At 37.3% G+C, this 21,564-nt stretch overlaps 1 protein-coding gene across 1 annotated transcript in view; it reads left to right on the top strand.

The window, feature by feature from the left end:
• SOCS7 (suppressor of cytokine signaling 7) overlaps positions 1-21,564 on the top strand; it is a 44,303-nt gene that overhangs the window by 15,388 nt on the left and 7,351 nt on the right. Inside the window, exons 6-9 of the mRNA XM_069064284.1 lie at positions 469-637; positions 3,300-3,428; positions 19,662-19,797; positions 20,259-20,418. Coding sequence (XP_068920385.1) covers positions 469-637; positions 3,300-3,428; positions 19,662-19,797; positions 20,259-20,379 — 555 coding nt within the window. The 3' untranslated portion in view covers positions 20,380-20,418. The remainder of the gene's footprint in view (positions 1-468; positions 638-3,299; positions 3,429-19,661; positions 19,798-20,258; positions 20,419-21,564) is intronic.

Raw genomic sequence — 21,564 nt, 5'->3', positions numbered from 1 at the left:
AGTTCACAGACTTGAGATTAAGAACTCCTGCTTTTTAGGGAAAGATGTTTTTCTTTTCCCCACTTGCCTTTAGTTAAAATATGATCTACTCTTGCTAAGTTCAAGGACAGAAAAGGGTAATTAGATTGTTAATTCATAAAGACTCTGAATGGTAGAGTCTTGTTTGGGGGTGGGAGAGAATTTACATAAGTAGCTGGATCACTTGGTCAAACTACATCAGTTTATACCAATGTTCCTTAGTGCCTCTGGTCATGGAAATACTAGAATACTAGAATTATTCTTCTGTAACTCTAATGGTCCAGAAGAACAATGGGTTTATTGTCTATTGCTGATAGGCAGGGCTGTTGCCCACATATTTAGCAGCTGGAATGTTTTGAGGACTTATTTTTCTTTTGGTGGGTTGGACTGTTTTAAATAGTTTATTATTTCTCAATTTTGTTGACCAACAACCTGCTTTTGTCTTGGTAGTGTGGTTGGTATTGGGGGCCTATGAATTGGGAAGATGCTGAAATGAAGTTGAAGGGGAAGCCAGATGGTTCCTTCCTGGTACGGGACAGCTCTGATCCCCGATATATACTGAGCCTCAGCTTCCGATCCCAGGGTATCACACACCATACCAGAATGGAGCACTACAGAGGTAAGAGCAGATGATGTTTTCCTTTGAAGAGCCTTGGAATCACAGTGTTTTAGGACTGGAAAGGACTCTAGAGATGATGTTGAGGTCCAGTGAAAAGAGCTTCAGTGGTCAATGATCATTTTAATGTTTATTGTAGATAGATCCTTGCACTAGGATTTTAGTTAGGGGGAAAATGTATAGTGCAGAGAAGTAGAAAACATGATCTTTGTCCTTGAGAAATTTATAGTCTATTCAAGTTCTTTGCCATTATATGTCTTTTTTGTCTTAAGATCTCTAAACTTTGCTTTTAGTGCTTCCTTTCAAAGTTTACTGTCTGGGGTAGCAACTCATGACTAAGAATCTGAGTTGGTTCCCTCATTTCCAGATAGCCATCATGTTAACTTACTTATAAAGGGGGAAAAGAAAAGGATGAGAGTGCAAATAGGAAGAAACATGGCAAAAGAGATTTCCATGAGGAGGAGGGTAGCAAATGTCAGTCGCTGGAATAAATTCTGGGGGTGGGGGTGGGGATAGGGGTGCAGTGGGGATGTCTGTTTAAGAGTTTTCTTACTAACTTGTTTCATGAATAGGAGGGAGTGACCAAGATTATCGGGGAGGCTTCCAGTAATGAGTAGCATGGTAACCCTTCTTGATAGAAAGAAGACTCAGGGTCATTAGACAGATAGAACTTCACACCTAGGGACATTTCTGTCACATTTGAATTACGTAGATGTGCAGGTGGAGGTATTGTGCTCTGATCTCCTGGTTGTTCTCTTCTGAGCCTTCTTTGCATCTTCTTGTCTGTGAGCTTAGTAACAAAAATATCCCTTATGGTCAGCTTTGAAGCTACTTAAACAGAAGTTTAAGTTCTTCTTTAGGAGGTGGGTGAGACTTAAGGTGACTGAGCCTTCAGGTGCCCAAATCTCTTGTAATCAGGTGATACTTAACCCATTTCTTTAGTCCTGTCCAATGAGAAGTTGACATGTTGGATTTTCTAAGGAAGTTGAATTTTTACTTTTTAATTTGGTCTGCCCAAAGGCTTGTGGTGATAATTGAGGTTTAGCCTTGGTAATAAGCCCTCCATCATAATATCTGCATACCTTCCAAAGAATTGGAAGCATACATATCCTTTGAAGGTGTCACGTGATCACTTAAGTGATCTTAGCTTTTCTCTCTGTGTGTTTGGCCTAATGGAGCTCATCATGCCAGGCAAGACCTTTCTTCATAGTCTTCTTGAACACTTTCTTCTCTTCTTGCCTCATTCTGATGACATAGGTAGGGTCTATATCACTTTTGTGGCAGGGTTTGGTCATTTAAGTCAGCATGTACATGAATATTCTTATTGTTCTCTAGTAGCCACCTCTTCCCCCAAGGACAGAAGGGGAGGAAGAAGGAACTTGATTCCAAAGACTTGGGAATTAATTGGTGTAACTCTGGGGTCAGCTGCTGCCTTTTTTCCAGCTGTTCTTCAAAAAAATTGCAGAGCCAAGCACTTTGATAAACCAATGAAAATGACAAATGACTGGGCCACAGGAAAAGTAAAGAGATAAATGTTTGACCTTCACATTCCAGGTAGGGAAGATACCAGGAACAACCATTTTAAACCCTTCTCCAGTTGCTTTTCCCCCCTTCTTCCCCTCAGGTACTTTTCTTTATGGAATCAATAGAGTTTTTAATAGAAAACTTTATGTAGCTTTTTAGGTACCTGTTTGCAGTGGAACATTTGGGTGTTTCTCTTTAAAGAAACACGTTGAATGGTGGTTAGGTGGTGCAGTGAATAGAGCACTGGCCCTGGAGTCAGGAGGACCTGAGTTCAAATCCGGCCTCAGACACAACACAAAAACTAGCCTTGTGACCTTGGTCAAGTCACTTAACTCCAATTGCCCTCCAAAAAGCAAAAAAAAAGAAAGAAAGAAACACCTTGAATAGTAGTCGTCCTCTCTGTGATCAGTATTACTTTTTAGGGCAGAACCTTTTGGATACTACTGATTTCTGATTTCAAAAAACAAAGATCAAGAATATTCACCTTCCTTTTTTTCAGTTAGGATCCTAAAGTCTTGAGAGTAAATCTTTATAACTTGCTAGAACTGGGGAATCTGTAAGGAGAGAGAAGACTGCAAGTTTACAGCTTTCTGTCTTATCTATTTCTTGCTTAACACAAAAAGACAAATGAGATCCCCAAAGGTTTAACTTGTTGATTGTTTCTAGTGTCACTATTCCTATCTTTACCACTCTTTTAATTGTTTATTTGATGGGTGAGTTCCCTAGTGTCCTATAGTGAAAGTTAAAGCCTAAAAATGAATTTTGAATGGATAAGGAGTTAGGACCCTTTCCAGAGAATGCCTTTTAAGAGGTGATATCCTCTTTCTTTAGCTTTCAGAAATTGTGGGTTATGTGGGACTTTCCAGAAACTTATAATCTTCTAGTATCTTCATTTCATTATCTGACTTGACTTAATCATCTTGCTTAATACAGACTAGATGTTACTTCAGTGTTGCCATTAGAACCAGTGCCATTTACCTAAAGTTGTGAGTAAGAACAGGGAGGTTTGGCATTCTACAAGGTTTTTTTGCCTTGTCAGATGTTACCATGAACCCAAAAAGGTTCAAGATTCATGATTGTGATACAGAATACATCCCTACCTCCTTTTCTAATATGAGTTGTTTTCACTTTCTGACAAAAGGAACTTTCAGCCTCTGGTGTCACCCCAAATTTGAGGACCGTTGCCAGTCAGTGGTGGAATTTATCAAGAGGGCCATCATGCACTCCAAGAATGGGAAGTTTCTCTATTTCTTAAGGTCAAGGGTTCCAGGTAAGATTTTTATGTCTTCTATAACTGATTTGGATGTGATACTGCCGTGCTTCAGGCTATTATTTTTGTTTTTTAAATTTTTCCTTATTTATTTTTAACATTTATCTTTAAAAATTTTGAGTTCCAAATTCTCTTCTTCCCTCCCATTCTTCCCCTGCCTGTTAAGAAGGCAAGCAATATGATATCATTTATACATATAAAGTCATGCAAAATATTAGCCATGTTACACTCAAAAATAAATAAAAAGCAAGAAACATAAAGAAAGTGAAAAAAATATGCTTCAATCTACTCTAAGAGTTCATTAGTTCTTCTCTGAAGGGTAGATAGCATTTTCATCCTCGGTCCTTTGGATTTGTTTTGGATCATTGTATTGCTCAGGGTAGCTAAGTCTTCCACAGTTGATTGTTAAAATATTGCTGTTACTGTGTGCAGTATTCTCCTGGTTCTACTCACTTCACTTTGCATCAGTTTATGTAAATCTTTCTAAGGAAATCCTCCTGCTTGTCCTTTCTTATACCACAATAGTATTCCATCACAATCATATCCTGTAACTTTTCCAGCCATTTCCCAGTTGATGGGCATCCTCTCAATTTTCAATTTTTTCAGGCTTTTAAAAAAAAAAGCTTTTTGTAGGGCAATTGGGGTTAAGTGACTTGCCCAAAGTCACATGGCTAGGGGTGTGTGTGTGTGAGTGAGAGAGAAAAAAGTGTCTGAGGCATAATCCAAATCCAGGTCCTCCTGACCCCAGTGCTCTACTCACTGTGCCATCTAGCTGCACCAGGCTGTTTTTTTTTTTTTTAAAGCAATTGGGGTTAAGTAACTTGCTCAAGGTTACACGGCCATGTGTTTCTGGGTGGGTGCTAAGTGTCTGAGCCGGGATTCGATCTCCAGGTCTTCTCAACACTGGAGCTGGTGCTCTTACTCGCTGTGCTACCTGGCCGCCCCAAGGCTGTTGTTTTTGACTGAGATTGTTATAGCAACCATTCTTGATGACATGGTAGGTGGCAAATCCTTGCCCTTGTATATTCATGTCTTAGCAAATTGAGGATGTCTCTCTGGTCATCTGACCATATGAATGAGAAAACTGATCCCAGTTCTGTTTTCCAGGCATTTGGTGAGCAGTTGACACTTGGTGGTGGTCATTTGTCCCCTGCCTTAGTCATCTGGGCACTTACATTGAGAGTTTAGTAATATACAACTGTAGGATTAATCTGTGCCAGAGTAGAAAAGCAAGTACGTTTTTGCTTAGTAAAGCAATTGTGAATGTCAGGGAAGCCAATTTTAATTAGAGCCTGTTAAAAAATTAAAACAAACAACTATAGTTTCTGCCCAGTCCCCTTCTAAGCTTACCACCAAACAATAGGTACTATTTGTAACTTGCCACCCCTAAGTGCAGTGACAGCACAAAGATTGCTCTTCATTTGAGGAATCCTTAGCAGTTACCATCTTTTGCTCCTTGTCATCTACTTTTCCTGCCCCCTAAATTGAGAACTGACAGCATAATCCTGTCTAAGAATGGAAAGAAGTAATTGGGGGAGAGAGGAAAATAGCACTTTAACACATTAGCTAGAATAATGGAAAAAATCTGCAGAGTTCAAGACTAATTTTTTTTTTAAAGCAATTGGGGTTAAGTAACTTGCTCAAGGTTACACGGCCAGTTATTTTTGTGTGGGTGTTAAGTATCTGAGCCCTAAAACGATCCCAGGTCTCCCGACTTTGGGGCCGGTGCTCTTACTGCGCCACCTGGCTGCCCCTCAAGACTAATTTTTAACATGAAGGTTTTGTGATTCTCTTTGGGACCATTTGTAACATGTGAGTAAGGTTGGCACAGAAAGAATACCAAAAAGTGAAGAGTCCTGAAAACCTTAGGTAGGGTGTTATTTATAGGATTGAGCCCATTTATTGGAATATTTGAAATTCTGATAATTTAAATAAGACATGATGGATTGTAAATTAACTTTTCTTACTTCCTCTTGTGTTGTCAACACATTTGGGTCTCTCCTGTTTGGTAAGAAGAGAAACTTGGAGCAGTTAGGACTTGACTTGCTTGTGGGAATTGCGCCTCTTAGCATTACTTCTCTACACAGAAAGATGTGATCTACTTTGAAAGAGTTTTAACTAAGATTCTCAAAACTAGGGGTGGAGAACCTTAATCCTGGAAGCCACATGTAGCTCTCTAGGTCTTCAAGTGTGGCCCTTTGACTGAATACAAACTTCACAGAAGATCACTTGGCTGATCTTTATAGGGCATAGGCCTTTGTTTCAAGAATCACATACCAGAGGGGCAGCCGGGTGGCTCAGTAAGACCGTCGGTTCCACCCTCAGATACTCGGCACCCACACAAAAATAATAACTGGCCGTGTAACCTTGAGCAAGTTACTTAACCCCAATTGCTTTAAAAAAAGAATCACATACCAAGTAGCTGGAGCTCTGAAATAAGGCCCCTTTTAGTTAACTGTGTTGCTGCTTTCTTGTGGAGGTAGGGAAAAAGGGAGAGGAGAGTGGTGCAGAAGGAAAAGAATTAGGGAAGAGCAAGTGCTTTTCACACCATGTCAGCTACTGATACCCTATCTTGGATTTCTATATATATTTAATCTCTTCAATTTGACACTGTCCTATGGCAGCAACAGTTGAGATAGGTGGATTTATTTTGGGGAGAATTGTCTATTTCATGAAACTAAATGGTCAAATCATCACTGGAGTTATCTTGGTTTAAATTGCTGTTTAGCAGCCCAAGGGCGGCAGAAAGTAACAAAATAGGCAAAGTAGATAAGTTCATTAAAATTCAGGTAGGTATAAAAGAAATCTGATAATTGCACAATCCTTTTTTTTTTCCTGTAGGATATTGCTTTGGACCTGGAAAGGACCTTAAAAATCATTTAATCTAACTTTTCACTTAAGAGATGAGCAAATTCTTAGACTCAAATGTTGTAACTTGCCCAAGGCTATACTGGTAATAAGTAGCTGAGGCTAGACTTGAACCCAGATCTTTGAATTTCAAGTCTAGCACTTTGTGTACTCTGCCAGGCTGCTGTCCAGTACTGGGTATGTCCTGTTAAAAGAGATTATAGATTACTTAGGGAACAGATATGTAAATTAGTTAAGTTATCAAAGATATTGTGGAATTTAGAAGCGTTGCATTATTTTACTTTTCTCTCCAAGTGCAATGCACTTCCTCTTCCCCTTCACTCCCCACTCCTCCTATGATTTTGCTGTTACTGAAATTTAATTTAACTTTAAATATTTAAAAATTTTAATTTAAATAAAAATTTAAATATTTTAAATTTAAATATTTAATTAAACTTTAAAATATCAGTGTAATTAAATTTTAAACATTTTCATATGTATAGGATCTTTTCCTGTTTTGTTTTGTTTTGTTTTGTTTTTTTGTTTTTGTAGAGGGAAGGTAGGGCATTTAGGTTTAAGTGACTTGCCCAAGTCACAAGGCTAGTTTTTGTGTGTGTGTGTGTGTGAAGTGTCTGAGGCCGGATTTGAACTCGGGTCCTCCTGACTCCAGGGCTGGTGCGCTATCTACCACGCTACCTAGCCGCCCCTTCCTGTTTCTTTAAATGGGAAGAATAATACCCTCTACTTCTCAGAGTTATGGGAACCAAATGAAATCATATTTATAAACTGCTTAGCATAGTGCCTGGCACATAGTAGGTTCTATGTAAATGCTAGTTATTATTGTTATTAAAAACCTAGAAGTGATACAACTAGGTTTATGGCACACAATATTTTAGTAACTTCCTGTGTATAATTCCAAATTGCTTTCCATAATGGTTGTACCCATTCACAGGTCCAACATCAGTGCATCGATATGTCTATTTTCCTGAAGCCCCCCCAACAGTTATCATTTTCCTTTTTTTGTCATCTTTGCCAGTCTGATGAAGTAGAGGTGGAATCTCAGAATTACTTTAATTTTCACTTTAAAAAGTGATTTTTGCAGCATTTTTTCATATAGCTATAGATAGCCTGGATTTCTTGCTTTGAGAACTGCCTGTTCACATCCATATCCCATTTATCAATTGGGGAATTGCTCTTATAAATTTGTGTCAGTTCCTTATATGTCAGGAAAATGAGACCTTTATCAGAAAAACTTGCTGCAAATATTTTTTTCCCAGTTGTTTCCCTTTAATCTTAACTTTATTAAATTTGTTTATGCAAAACCTTTTCAGTTTCATGTAATCAAAATTGTCTATTTTATTTTCTGCGATCTCTCTATCCCTTGTTTGGTCATGAACTTTTCTTCTCTTCAATAGATCTGATGGGTAATTTTTTCCATGCTTCTCTAATTTATTTATAATGTGACTTTTTATATGTAGGTCATATATCCATTTGGCACTTTTCTTGGAATAAGGTGTAAGGTGTTGGTCTAAATAAATTTTCTTCTATACTGCTTTCTTTCCACTTTTCCCAGCAGTTTTTATCAAATAGTGAATCCTTATCATATTAGCTGGAATCTTTGTGTTTATAGAATAACAAGGTACCAGATACATTTATTTACCAGATACATCAACATTCTGTATGTTGTACAGCTAATCTGTTCTATGTTTTGATCTTTCTATTTTTTAAAATCAATACTAAATTGTTTTGACAATTATTGCTTTTGTAGTATAGTGTGAGATATGGAACTGCTAGTCTTCCTTTGTTCTCACTTATTTTTGTTATTTCCCATGAGATTCTTCACCTTTTTTTGCTTCTACATGAATTTCATTATTCTAGTTTTATAAAGTAATCCTTTGATAATTTGGAAAGGCATTGGATATATTATTTTAATTAATATTGTCATTTTAATTATATTGACTCATCCTATCCATGAGCAATGAATATTTTTACCATTATTTAGGTCTTTATTTCTGTAAACAGTGCTTTGTTGTTGTATTTGTATTTTCTTATGTATTCTAGTAGGTAGACTCCCAGAAGTATTTTACTACATTCTGTAATGCTGTTCAATGGGATTTCTCTTTCTTTATCTTCCTACTGGGTTTTATTGACATTATATAGAAATGCTGATGAGTTGTATGAATTTATCTTATATTCTGTAATTTTGCTGAAGTTTCTGTTCCAGTAATTTTTTAGTTGACTCTGGAGTTCTTTAAGTACAACATCCTATCATTTGCAAAGTGATAATTGTGTTTCTTCTTTACTTATACTTCTTTCCTCGATTTCTTTTTCTTGTCTTATTGTTTTTGTTTGTTTGTTTTGCTTTTTGGAGGGCAGTTGGGGTTAAGTGACTTGCCCAAGGTCACACGGCTAGTTTTTGTGTTAAATGTCTGAGGTTGGATTTCAACTCAGGTCCTCCTGACTTCAGGGCCAGTGCTCTATTCACTGTGCCACCTAGCCACTCCCTTCTTGTCTTATTGTTATAGCCAGCATTAGTAATACTACATCGAATAGAAGTTGTGACAGTGAGTATATTTGTTTTATCCCAGCTTTTATTGGAAAGAATTCATGTGTATCTCAGTTGAATATAATGGTTGCTCTTGGATTTAGATACAGACTTTTTATCATTTTAAGGAAAGGTCCATTTCGTTGTGTTTTCTAGTATTTTTAATAGAAATGGGTATTTATTTTGTCAAGATTTTTGTGCATCTGTTAGTATAATCATATTGTCTTGGTCAACTTAGTTATTAATATGGATGTTAATAGTTTCTAATATTAAATCACTCCTACATTCTGTTATAAATCCAACCTGGTCATTGTGTATAGTCTTTGTAATATGCTGTTTTAGCCTCTTTGCTAATATTTTATTTAAATATTTTGCATCTATATTTATTAGGGATATTGGTCTTTGTTTTTTTTTTTACTCTCCCAGGTTTATGAATCAAATATATACACATCAGAAAAATAATTTGGTATGCTCTCCTCTTTTACTATTTTTTGCAAATAGTTTGTGTAATTAGGGTTTTTTATTTTTAATATCTCATAGAATTCAATGAATCCCTCTGGTCCTATATTTTTCATTAGAAGTTCATTTATGGCTTATTCATATTATTCTTTTGAAACTGGGTTATATAAATTCCCTATTTCTTGTTATGCTAATCTAGATATTTTATGTTTTTATAATTACTTTTGTTGGTATTATTGGGATATAGAGTAAGGAAAATTGTAATTCATCATGAATTCTTCTTTTCATTTTTTTGTTATAGGTAATTTGGTTTTCCTCTTTCTTTTTTAATCACATTAGCTAATAGTTTTATAGTCTTTCCCCTTCCCTGCCAAAAAGTTCTTGATTTTATTAATTCAATGGGTTTTTTTCTTTTTAAATTTGCTATCCTCTTTGATTTTTTTTAGATTGTCTATTTTGGCATTTATTAGTTTTAGAATTTTGTTGTTTTGTAGTATTTTTAGTTTCATTTCTAATTCATTGATCTGTTCCTTTCCTTTTTTTTATCAATAAAAGTATCTACAGATTTAAATTTTTCTCTAAAGACTACTTTGATTCCTTCTCCCTAGAACTGGCATTAAATCATTACTGTCGTTATCTTTAATAAAATTATTTATTGTTTCTTTTATCCTTTGAGCTACCAATTCTTTAGGATTAAGTTAAAATGTTGCTATTTGATCTTTAATACTTTTTAAGGTAGTCCTTTAATGTAATTTTTATTGCATTGTGGTCAATAAAATATGTGTATAATATTTTGCTTTTCTACATTTGTTTTTCAGATTTTATTTCCCAAGACACGATCACTTTTTTTGTAAAGGTGTCATGAATAGCTGAGAAATAGTATATGGCTTTCTGTTTCCACCCAGTAATTGCCAGAGGTCTATCATATCTAATTTTTAAACACAGGAAGTAATAAAATTTAAGGTCAAGGTGCATCCAGTTGGTGCAGTGCATTTTCTTTTTTAAATCTCTAAGGCAAAGAAAATACAGATGGCAGTATAAAAAATTATTTCAGAGTAAAATTAGAATATCTCCTTGCCATTATTTATGTTTAAAATGCCTTTGCATAGATATGAGAAAGAAAATATTATCAAATCTATTTCCTTGTAATCACTTATTCAGGAATCACATTTTAAATACTTTTTTGTAGCTCATTTACTGCAACCAGGGTTTTTTTTGTTTTGTTGTATTGGTTGCTTTTTTGTTGTTGTTGCAAATGAAACATATATCTGCTTCTGTTCTGGTAATTTGTAGTGTCACATATGCATTGTGGTTTGGCAGTAGGAACCTCCATGTCTTCAACCATTATTGCCATAACTTTTTTGCTTTTTATGGGGGTTTGCATGGCAGTTGGGGTTAAGTGACTTGCCCAAGGTCACACAGCTAGTAAGTGTTAAGAGTCTGAGGCCAGATTTGAACTCAGGCCCTCCTGACTCCAGGGCCCATTCTCTATTCACTGTGCCACCTAGCCTCCCTTGCTGTAACTTATGATTTGCCATTTGAACAATTTTCCAGGAAGTGACCCGTGGATTCTTTCAGTTTCAACTTTGCCCCAGATTCTAAGGTACCTGAGCAGTTTTCTTTTATGATTTCTTTAAACATGATGTCTAGGCTCTTTTTTGTTCATAGATTTTAAGTACTCCAGTGATCTTTAAATTATTTCTCTTCAATCTGTTTTCCAGATCAGTTGTTTTTGCTATAAGATTCTTTATATTTTCTTCTTCAGTATTTTGACTCTCTTTTATTATTTCCTGATGTCTCATAGTCATTTGCTTTTACTTGGTCAATTTTAATTTTCAAGAAGTTGTTTTCTTTGGTATGGTTTTTTTCAAGCTATTCTCTTTTTAGATCTTTCTTCTCTAGCTATCATTTTCCCATTTTTTCCTCTACAGCTCTAATTTGATCACCCACCCCCACTGGGAAGATAAGCAATTCACTATAGGTTGTACATGTGTCATTATGCAAAATATTTCCATAGTAGTTATATTGTGAAAGACTGACTATAATTCCCTCCATCCTATCCCACCCTCCCACTTATTCTATTTTCTCCTTTGTCCCTTTTCAAATGTGTTTGCTTCTAACTACCCTCTCTCCCAATCTGGCCTCCTTTCTATCATCCTCCCTCTTATCACCCTTCCCCCCTATTTTCCTGTAGGGTAAGACATCCAATTGAGTGTGTATGTTACTCCCTCCTTAAGCCAAATTCAATGAGAGTAAGGTTGACCCATTCCCTTTTACTTTCCTGCTCTTCCCCTCCATTGTAACAGTTTTTTCTTGCCTCTTTTATATGAGATAATTTACCCCTAATTTATCTCTCCCTTTCTCTTTCTCTCAATATATTCCTCTCTCACCTCTTAATTTTGTTTTTTTTTAGATATTATCCTTTCATATTCAACTCATCCTGTACCCTCTGTCCATGCATACATGTACATACATATGCACACACTGACATATATATGTATACACACAAACACCCTCTTATACATACATATATGTGTATGTATACATATATATTCCCTTCAACTATCCTCATACTGAGAAAAGTCTTATGAGTTACAATTAATGTTTTTCCATGTAGGAATGTAAATAGTTTAATAAGTTCCTTATGATATCTTTTTCCTGTTTACTTTCTCATGCTTCTCTTGCTTCTTGTATTTGAAAGTCAAATTTTCTGTTCAGTTTAGGTTTTTTCATTGAGAATGCTTGAAAGTGGGGCATCTAGGTGGCTCAGTGAATAGAGCACCAGCCCTGGAGTCAGGAGTACCTGAGTTCAAATCCGACCTCAGACACTTAACATAAAAAACTAGCCATGTGACCTTGGACAAGTCACTTAACTCCATTTGCCCTCCAAAAAAAAGCAAAAAAAAAAAAAAGAATGCTTGAAAGTCCTCTATTTCATTGAATGACCATACTTTTCCCTGAAGCATTATACTCAGTTTTGCTGGGTAGGTGATTCTTGGTTTTAGTCCTAGCTCCTTTGACTTCTGAAATATCATATTCCAAGCCCTTCAGTCCCTTAATGTAGAAACTGCTAGGTCTTGTGTTATCCTGATTGTGTTTCCACAATACTCAAATTGTTTCTTCCTTACTGCTTGCAGTATTTTCTCCTTGATCTGGGAGCTCTGGAATTTGGCTATGATATTCCTAGGAGTTTTCTTTTTGGTATCTTTTTCAAGAGGTGATCAGTAGGGTCTTTCAATTTCTGTTTTTCCCTCTGGTTCTGGAATATCAGGATAATTTTGCTTGATAATTTCTTGAAAGATGGTGTCTGGGCTCTTATTTTGATCATGACTTTCAGGTAGTCCAAAAAGTTTTAAATTATCTCTCCTTGATCTATTTTCTAGGTCAGTGCTTTTCCAGTGAGATATTTCACATTGCCTTCTATTTTTTCACTTGTTTAGATTTGTTTTATAGTATCTTGATTTCTTATAAAGTCATTAACTTCCATATGCTCCAGTCTAATTTTATGGGTTTTTTTTTTCCTGCATGTCATGGTCACTTTTATTAAAAGTATCATTACTACAGTTGGCAGCAATTTACATCTTATCTCACATGATAGCAGTTTTCAAAGAAAAAATAAAAGGACATCACAAAGACAATACATTTACAAAGTCAAGTCTGTAAACTTCAAGGCTAGTTTAGACTTGAGGTAATGCTGTTTAGCTTTGTGGCTAAAGTAACAAAGTCCTTTAATTTATCCAGTTTAATTTTAAAGGAATTATTCTCTTCAGTGAGTTTTTGAAATTCCTTTTCCATCTGGGCAGTTCAGCTTTTTAAGGCATTCTTCTCCTCATTGGCATTTTGGTCCTCTTTTGCCATTTGGGTTAGTCTATTTTTTTTTTATTTTAATTTTTTGCTTTTTTTTTTTTGAGGGGGGAAGGTAGGGCAATTGGAGTTAAGTGACTTGCCCAAGGTCACACGGCTAGTTTTGTGTTAAGTGTCTGCTGCCATATTTGAACTCAGGTTCTCCTGACTCTAGGGCTGGTGCTCTATTCACTGCACCATCTACTGGCCCCAAGTCTATTTTTAAGGTGTTATTTTCTTCAATATTTTTTTGTTTTTGGTCTCCTTTAGCAGGCTGTTGACTCACTTTTCATGATTTTCTTGCATCATTCTCATTTCTCTTCCCAATTTTTCCTTCATTCCTCTTACTTGATTTTCAAAATCCTTCTTGAATTCCTCCATGGCCTGTAATCAGTTCATATTTTTCATGGAAACTTTTTTTTTAATAAGCAATTGGGGTTAAGTAACTTGCCCAAGGTTACATGTCCAGTTATTTTGTGTGGGTGTTAAGTAACTGAGGCCAGAACTGATCCCGGGTCTTCCTGACTCCGGGGCCAGTGCTCTTACTGTGCCACCTAGGCACTCTGCTTTCTTGGAAACTTTTGATGCAGGAGTTCTGACTTCATTGTCTTCCTCCCATTCCATGCTTTGATCCTTTTTGTCCCCCCCCACCCAAAAAAAAAGGATTCTGTGGTCTGTTTGTGCTTCCTCTGCTTGCTCATCTTGCCAGGCAATTACTGCAGTCTCCCGCACCTCTGCCACTTCTCCCCCTGGGGGCAGGGGCTAAACCTCACTCTTTTCCACTCAGTTCCAACAGAGTTCCTGACTGATCTTTTACTTTCTTTTTGGCATTTATGGTTTGAGAAGTCTGGAAACTGCCACAGCTGCTAGTGATTCATTCTCCTGAAGTCTGCTCTGGCTACCACTAGTTGGGGCTGCCCCAGAGCCAGAACTGGGTGGCTAATATGGGACTGAGCTTGGCTTCCAACCTTGTGTGATAGACCTTTCCTGTTGGCCTTCTGGACTACCTTCAGTGGGAGATTTGTTTCTCTCTGTCACTTTGTGGGTTCTGTAGCTCTAAAATTTGTTTAGAGTAATTTTTTACATGTATTGAAGGTGGTGGGAGCCAGAGCTGCCCAGAGGTCCTGTTTTTACTCCACCATCTTGGCTCCACCCCACCTATTCCCAGAGATATATCTTAATAGTTATTTTTTAAAATAAGTTTTTGTTGATATCTTCTGTTTCTTACATTATTATAATTATCTCAACTATTATTCCTCTTCCCAGAAAATCATCCTATGTAACAAATATTTTTTTTGAGAGGAAAAAAAATCTAATCAATATGTTGAAAAAGTCTGAAAACATGTGTAACACCTCTGAACCTTCTAACCTCTACAAAGGGATGCTTTGAAGGGATCCTCTTATATTTCTATACTTGACTACTGCTGGATCTTTATATTTCTTAGTAGTTCTGAAATCTTTTCATCAGAGAGTCTCTTAGGCATTTTATCAATAATGATAAGGCAAAACTATGTTACTGCGACAACCAAACTATACATTTTGAAAATCTGAAAATCTCCCCCTAAAATTTTCAAGTTAGTAAAATAGGAAAAACTACATGCAAAGCTAAACTTTTATTATACTCTGTCAGTTGTTGACAAGTTTTTATAAACCTTTAACAAATTCTACTGATGTTCCAAAGGGAAATAACTAATATAGAAAAAGATATGACCCAGTAGGAATAATTGTAGCATCATGTCTTCATATTTACAATAAAATGTAAGCATATGCATCATCCAACCCACACATCTTGTCCTTATAAGTAAAACCATATATTTTTAATATGATATGAAAAATTTTTAGGAATGCTATGGAATATTGATAAAGGTTATAGTTGAGGTATTAAATAAAAATGTCTTTTTGAGTTTCAAGTGTGCAAAAAAAAATATTCTATCAATTGATGATAGCCCAGTCCTATTAATAAGCATTTTTCCCCTTCTCTCCACTATGGAAAAAAAGAAAACACTTGTAACAAATAGGCATGGTCGTGCAAAACAAATTTACAAGTTGGCCATATCAAAAAATTTTTTATTTCTATACCTTGAGTTCATCGCTATTGGGATGTGAGTGTTTATATTATCAGCTATAGAAGCATGTATCATCTTGGCTCCTCTGGAATCATGGTTGATCATTGCATTGATAATTGTCATTCTGAGCGGTTCATCTCAATAATGTTGTTATGTAAATTTCACTCCTGGTTCTGCTTACCTTACTTTGTATCAGTTCATATAAGTCTTCTGAGGTTTCTCTGAAGTCATTGCTTTTGTCCTCTCTTCCCCTCCCCCCCAGAATTTATTTATTTTTAGATTTCAACATTCATTTCCACAAGATTTTGAGTTCCAAATTTTCTCCCCATCTCTCCCCTACCCCCCACTCCAAGATGGCAAAGCATTATGATTACCCCTTCCCCCAGGCTGCCCTCTTATATCTCCCTCTTCCTCCCCCCCCCCCCCCCCCCCTCCCCCCTTACTTTCTTGTAGGGCAAGATGGATTTCTATACCCTATTGCCTATATATCTTATTTCCCAGTTGCATGTAAAAATGATTTTTAACATTTGTTTTTAAAACTCTGAGTTCCAGATTCTGTCCCTTCTTCCCTCATCACCTACCCTCCACTGAGAGGATAAGCAATTCAATATAGGTTATACATGTGTAGTTATGCAAAACATTTCCATAGTAATCATATTGTAAAAGACTATATTTCCCTCCATTCTATCCCTGTCCCCCTTTATTCTATTTTCTCCTTTGACCTTATCCCTTTTCAAAAGTGTTTGCTTCTGACTACCCCCTCCTCTAATCTGTTCTCCCTTCTGTCATCCCCCCATCTTAGTCTCTTCCCCCCCTACTTTCCTATAGGGTAAGATACCCAATTAAGTGTGTTATTCCCTCCTTAAGCCAGGTCTAGTGAGAATAAGGTTGACTCATTCCCTTTCACCTCCCTGCTCTTCCTCTCCATTGTAACAGCTTTCTCTTGCCTCTTTTATGTGAAGTAATTGACCCAATTCTGTCTCTCCCTTTCTCCTTCTCCCAATATATTCCTCTCACTTCTTAATTTTATTTTTTAGATATCATCCCTTCATATTCAGTTCATCCTGTGCCCTTTGTCTATGTATACATATACATATGCACACATATACACCTATACATACATGAGTGTGTGTGTGTGTATTCCCTTTTAACTATCCTAATACTGAGAAAAGTCTCATTAGTTACAAATATTGGCTTTCCATGTAGGAATGTAAACACCTCAACTTTAATAAGTTCCTTATGATTTCTCTTCCTTGTTTACCTTTTCATGCTCCTCTTGCATCTTGTATTTGAAAGTCAAATTTTCTGTTGAGCTCTGATCTTTTCATCAAGAATGCTTGAAAGTCCTCTGTTTGATTTAATGTCCTTATTTTCCCCTGAAGTATACTCAGGTTTGCTGGGCAAGTGATTCTTGGTTTTAATTCCAAGCCCTTTGATACCTTAATGTAAGCTGCTAGGTCTTACGTTATCCTGCCTGTATTTCCACAACACTCAGATTGTTTCTTCCTGACTGCTTGCAGTATTTCCTCCTTGACCTGAGAACTCTGGAATTTGGCTGTGATATTACTAAGGTGTTTTCTTTTGGGGATCTTTTTCAAGAGGTGATCACTCTGCCACGCCAGTGCTCCTCCTCACCCCAGGACCTCCACCTAAGACTGCGATCCAGATCCAAGCAGATCAAAACAAGAGTATCCTGCCTCAGTGCCAGCAAAAATTCCTGCAATTGCCCTCTGATAAGCGATTTGGTCCGTCCCCCCCATCTATGGGCCTGGAAATCCAGAAGCAGCCGCCATTGCTGCTGCTCCTGTGGCAGCCACCACCTCTGCCACCCTGAGGGCAGGGACTGGACAGTGCTCTTCTCTCATCTAGGTCCAACAGAGTTTCCCTACTGACCTTTTACTTTGGAGTTTGTGGGTTGAGAAGTCTGGAAACCGCCACAACTGCCAGTGATTCAGTCCCCTAAGGTCTGCTCTGGCTGGGTCTATGCCACCCGTCTCTGTTGGCATGTCCCATGTGGGACTGTGCTCCACTCTCAGCCCAGTGTGATAGACCCTCCTTTTTGGCTTGCCAGGCAGACTTCAGCTGGAGATGTATTTCACTCTGTCATTTTTTGGGTTCTGTAGCTCTAAAATTTGTTTAGAGTTATTTTTTATAGGTGTTGGAGGTAAATGGGGAATGAACTCAAGCAAATTCCTGCCTTTACTATCATTTCTTACAGTACAATATTATTCCATTATATTCATCTACCAAATTTTGTTTAACTGTTCCCCAGTTGATGGCCTTAGTTTCTAGTTCTTTGGCAAAGAAATGGTTCTTTTTTCTACTTTCTTTGACTTAATAGTGATATTGCTGGTCAGAGGGTATACACAGTTTGTTTTCCAGAATTCCTTGACCTACAACTTCAACAACATTGTTTTAGTGTACCTGTTTCTTTTAACCCCTCTTATCATTTGTCATTTTCGCTTTTTTTTTCCCCAAGTTGGACAATAATGTATGCAAGGTGGACTTCCAATTTTCTAAATTTACATTTCCCTAATTGTTAGTGATCTAGATCACATATAGTTATTTTATAGCTGTAGCAGCAAGCACCCCAAGCGTCCTCAGGGTCTCTGCCAACACAGGTTCTTGGATCTGCTTTGTTAAAGGAAAGCAACTCAAAATGGGTTAACAAGCTTACTTTAATCAGTCAGATATGTATTACCTATGTTTACCTAGTTCAGGGGAAAAAGGTCAGCACCCTGAACTTCAGATATACAAACAGAATTATCAAGACAGAAACAGATCAAGTAGACAGAAATTTCCAAACTGTCCAACCATTACATCCATACCAAACAACATCTGGGTTTCAAAGCCAGGGGGCTCTGGACAACGGCTTTCCAGAGTTTCACCTGATCAAATCACAGAACACTTCTCAAAGTGAGCCCCAAAACAAAGCTACACATCAGGGCTTATATAGCCTTCTCCTGGCTCAGAGAATGTAACAACCTTATTGACTCACTGGCCAATCAAGAAGTATCTAGGGGCGGCCAGGTAGCACAGCAAGTAAGAGCACCGGCTCCAGTGTTGGGAGGACCTGGAGATGGAATCCTGGGTTCAGATACTTAGCACCCACCCAGAAACACCTGGCCGTGTAACCTTGAGCAAGTTACTTAACCCCAATTGCTTAGGGATGGCCAGGTGGCTTAGCGAGTAAGAGTACCGGCTCCAGTGTCGGGAGGACCTGGAGATGGAATCCCGGGCTCAGACACTCAGCACCACACCCAGAAATAACTGGCCGTGTAACCTTGAGCAAGTTACTTAACCCCGATTGCTTAAAAAAAAAAAGTATCTAATGAAAAACAAGTCTCCCACCCCAGGCTCCAGGTGCACTTTAGCCTAGGGGCAGGGAAGATCTTAAAAAATTTACATTCCCATTACAATAGCTTAGATTTCTTTCTTTGAAAACTTGTGCAAAACATTCAGTTTTTATGTGATCAAGATTGTCTGTTTTGTCTCCTATGATTCCATCACATGTTTAGTCAAAAACTCTTCCCAAAGCTGCTCCCTTCTTCAGGTTTTGAGCTAAGTTATTTACTTATTCTCCTTTCAGTTTTTTTTCTTCAAAATTATTATTTTGTTATAATTTAAATTTTTTTTCTATGTATTCACTTTTCCCCGCCATTCTCATAGTCTTTTGGGCTAAACCAATTTTTTTCCTTCTGAGGCTTTCTAGGTTCTTGTTGTAGAGTTATATATTTTTTAATATACCTGAGTTTATTTGGGATTAAAAAATCTTAACTCATAGTATTTCTTCATTGTGTTTAGTGTTTTAATCTCCCTTGGTTCCAATAAGCTCTAAGCCCAGAATTTAACGAAAAGAAAAGAGCAGGCTTGATTGCTTTCAAGGACATTATAAAGCTCCATTATTAAATCCGGTTTTCTTCTCTCCCTTCTGCCCCCCCTCCAGAAATTTGTCTTTTTTTTAATGATGGACACATAATATAGTAATCATAGTGACAATTCAAATAAAATGAAGTGTTCCTAAAAGGAGTCACCTATTTTGAAATCCTCACACTTACCTTCTCAGATATGTGGAATACCGGAAGAAAGGTCCCGAAGAAGTCTTGTCAGTAAATCAGGGGAAGGATTAAACTAAATAGGGAAGGGGAGTATACATTTTATTCTTAAAAGCTTCACATACTAAGTGGGGGATTAAATGGTATGTGGTTTTTTCCAGCTAAGTAAAGATTGGAAATATTGAGAAAAGAACCTTACAGGACCATATGCCTTTTTAATTTTGGTCATAGCCACAGCCCCTTTCTTTCTCAGCCAGTATTTGAATATTTTTCTCTGTTCTAGAGATGGAAAGGACAATTGAGGTCATCAAAACTAAGCCTCTCAATTTACAGATGAGAAAACTAAAGCCCAGAGAGATTAAATCATTTTCTTACTCAGATCACCCAGCTACTAAATGTCTTGTTTTTGTTCCTAAAGGACTCCCACCAACTCCAGTCCAGCTCCTCTATCCTGTGTCCAGATTCAGCAATGTCAAATCTCTCCAGCATCTTTGCCGTTTTCGAATCCGACAGCTTGTCCGGATTGATCATATCCCAGATCTTCCTTTGCCGAAGTATGTTGGCATTTGGATTTGAGGGATTTGGGGGCAGAAGGGCAATATGGGAAAAGATATATTTCCTGATAAAGCCTATTGGCTCAGATTCCAGAGATGGAGCTTGGCATAAAATGTTCTCAATTATCACCCTTCCTAGGTCTGTTTCTTCCTAACACCAACTCTAGGGCTGTAGCATGCATCCACATGAGAAAGATGTATGTGTATACCTAGTAATCTCCATGGAAAGTCAAGTGGGAAAGAACATGGTAGAAGTAATATTGGGACTTTTCAAGGATAAAGCCAGAGAAAGAGCCATAGATAGGAAGGATCTGTATGAGGGGTAATTGAGAATGGTCTCCCTTGTCTGTACAGAGACAGAGGAAGGAAAGAGGGGGAAATAGAGCCTTATTTTTCTTTAAAACTTTTTATTGTATTATATATCTTTTATTATAAGTGCTCCTGCCAATTCTGTGCCCTAGGCCTCTGATCTCTTACATCAGAAAGTTCTACTACTATGATCCTCAAGAAGAAGTATACCTGTCCTTGAAGGAAGCGCAGCTCATTTCAAAACAGAAGCCGGAGGTGGAGCCCTCCACGTAGCGAGGGGCCCCCATGACAGTTGTGTTGCTGTCTGGTAAGGTATGTGCCCCTCCCCACTTAGCAGTGTTCTCCTCAATGATTTAAGAGGCATGACTTGAGCACCTTCTCTCTGTACTGAGCCCAGTATTAAGTTCCTTCTTCCCCTTAAGGAGCTTATAGTCTAGAATAAAGAGGGTCATAGGTTTCAAGCTAGAGCATACTTTAAAGGCTACCAGCTCTGATTTTACATATGAGGAAACAAGCTCAGAGAAATTAAGCAATTTGCCCAGGGTTGCACAGGTGATAAGTGGCATAGCCAGGTTTTGAACCCAGACCTGTGACTCCAAATCCAGTGTTCTGCCTTGATGCCCTAAGTCATCAGACATGAATATGAAACACCTAAAAGAATATTTATAGAGAAGGGTAAAGATACCTTTAAATGAATATGGTGCCAGATACTAAGTAATTCTTCCCACCTTTCTTGGAAGGTGCCTACCTTGAATTTATTTACCCTCATGTGCATAAATCAACTGCGGTGGAGAATAATTTTTGGTTTCTCTCATATACCACAATTGCTTAGAAACCAAAGAAAATCTCTCATCACCAGCAAATTAAGGTTCTCTAGGCCTGTATTTTCAAATAAATAGCAATCCTAGCCAAGAACCCAGAACACAGGAAGGGCAACTATTTCACCCCTTTCTAGAGGACGAAGGGGAAAAAAAGTGTTGGAGACATTTGATGAACCAGAAAATTCACTTAAAGAATTCATTTTCCCTTTGTCTGGCCTACTAATTTTTCTTCCTATAAAGCTACTTGGCATCATCTATTTATATAGAAGAATTTGGAATCTTTCTTAATAAAGGATGTTAAAGGATGGAGAAAGAGAGGGGAAAGTTGCTGGAGTTCTAGGTTGTTTTTTTTTTTTAAGAACTGGTAGTATTGACTACATGTTTAATCTCATGTCCTATGGATTGTATTTGTCAATGATCTGTAGCTTCTACCCTTCCTGCTTAAACTGATAGATGGTTTTTCAGGTACTAATTGTCTGAACTCTCCCTCAAATGCTAAAACAAAACATTTTCAGTACAGGTATCTTTTCTTAAGATGAAAAGAGAGCTTTTGCTTTTGATTCTTCATTCCTGCTATCTTTCTATAATAAAGGGAGAATAATTTCACATATAAATATGTGTGCCCATATTATACACA

This window comes from Petaurus breviceps, unplaced genomic scaffold, assembly GCF_028583685.1.
Source record: "Petaurus breviceps papuanus isolate PSGF00001 unplaced genomic scaffold, PetGlider_PUasm1.0 90630, whole genome shotgun sequence".
NCBI classification, from domain to species: Eukaryota; Metazoa; Chordata; class Mammalia; order Diprotodontia; family Petauridae; genus Petaurus; species Petaurus breviceps.
The sequence above is the reverse complement of the archived record's forward strand: the minus strand, read 5'-3'. Positions and strand labels throughout refer to the sequence as shown.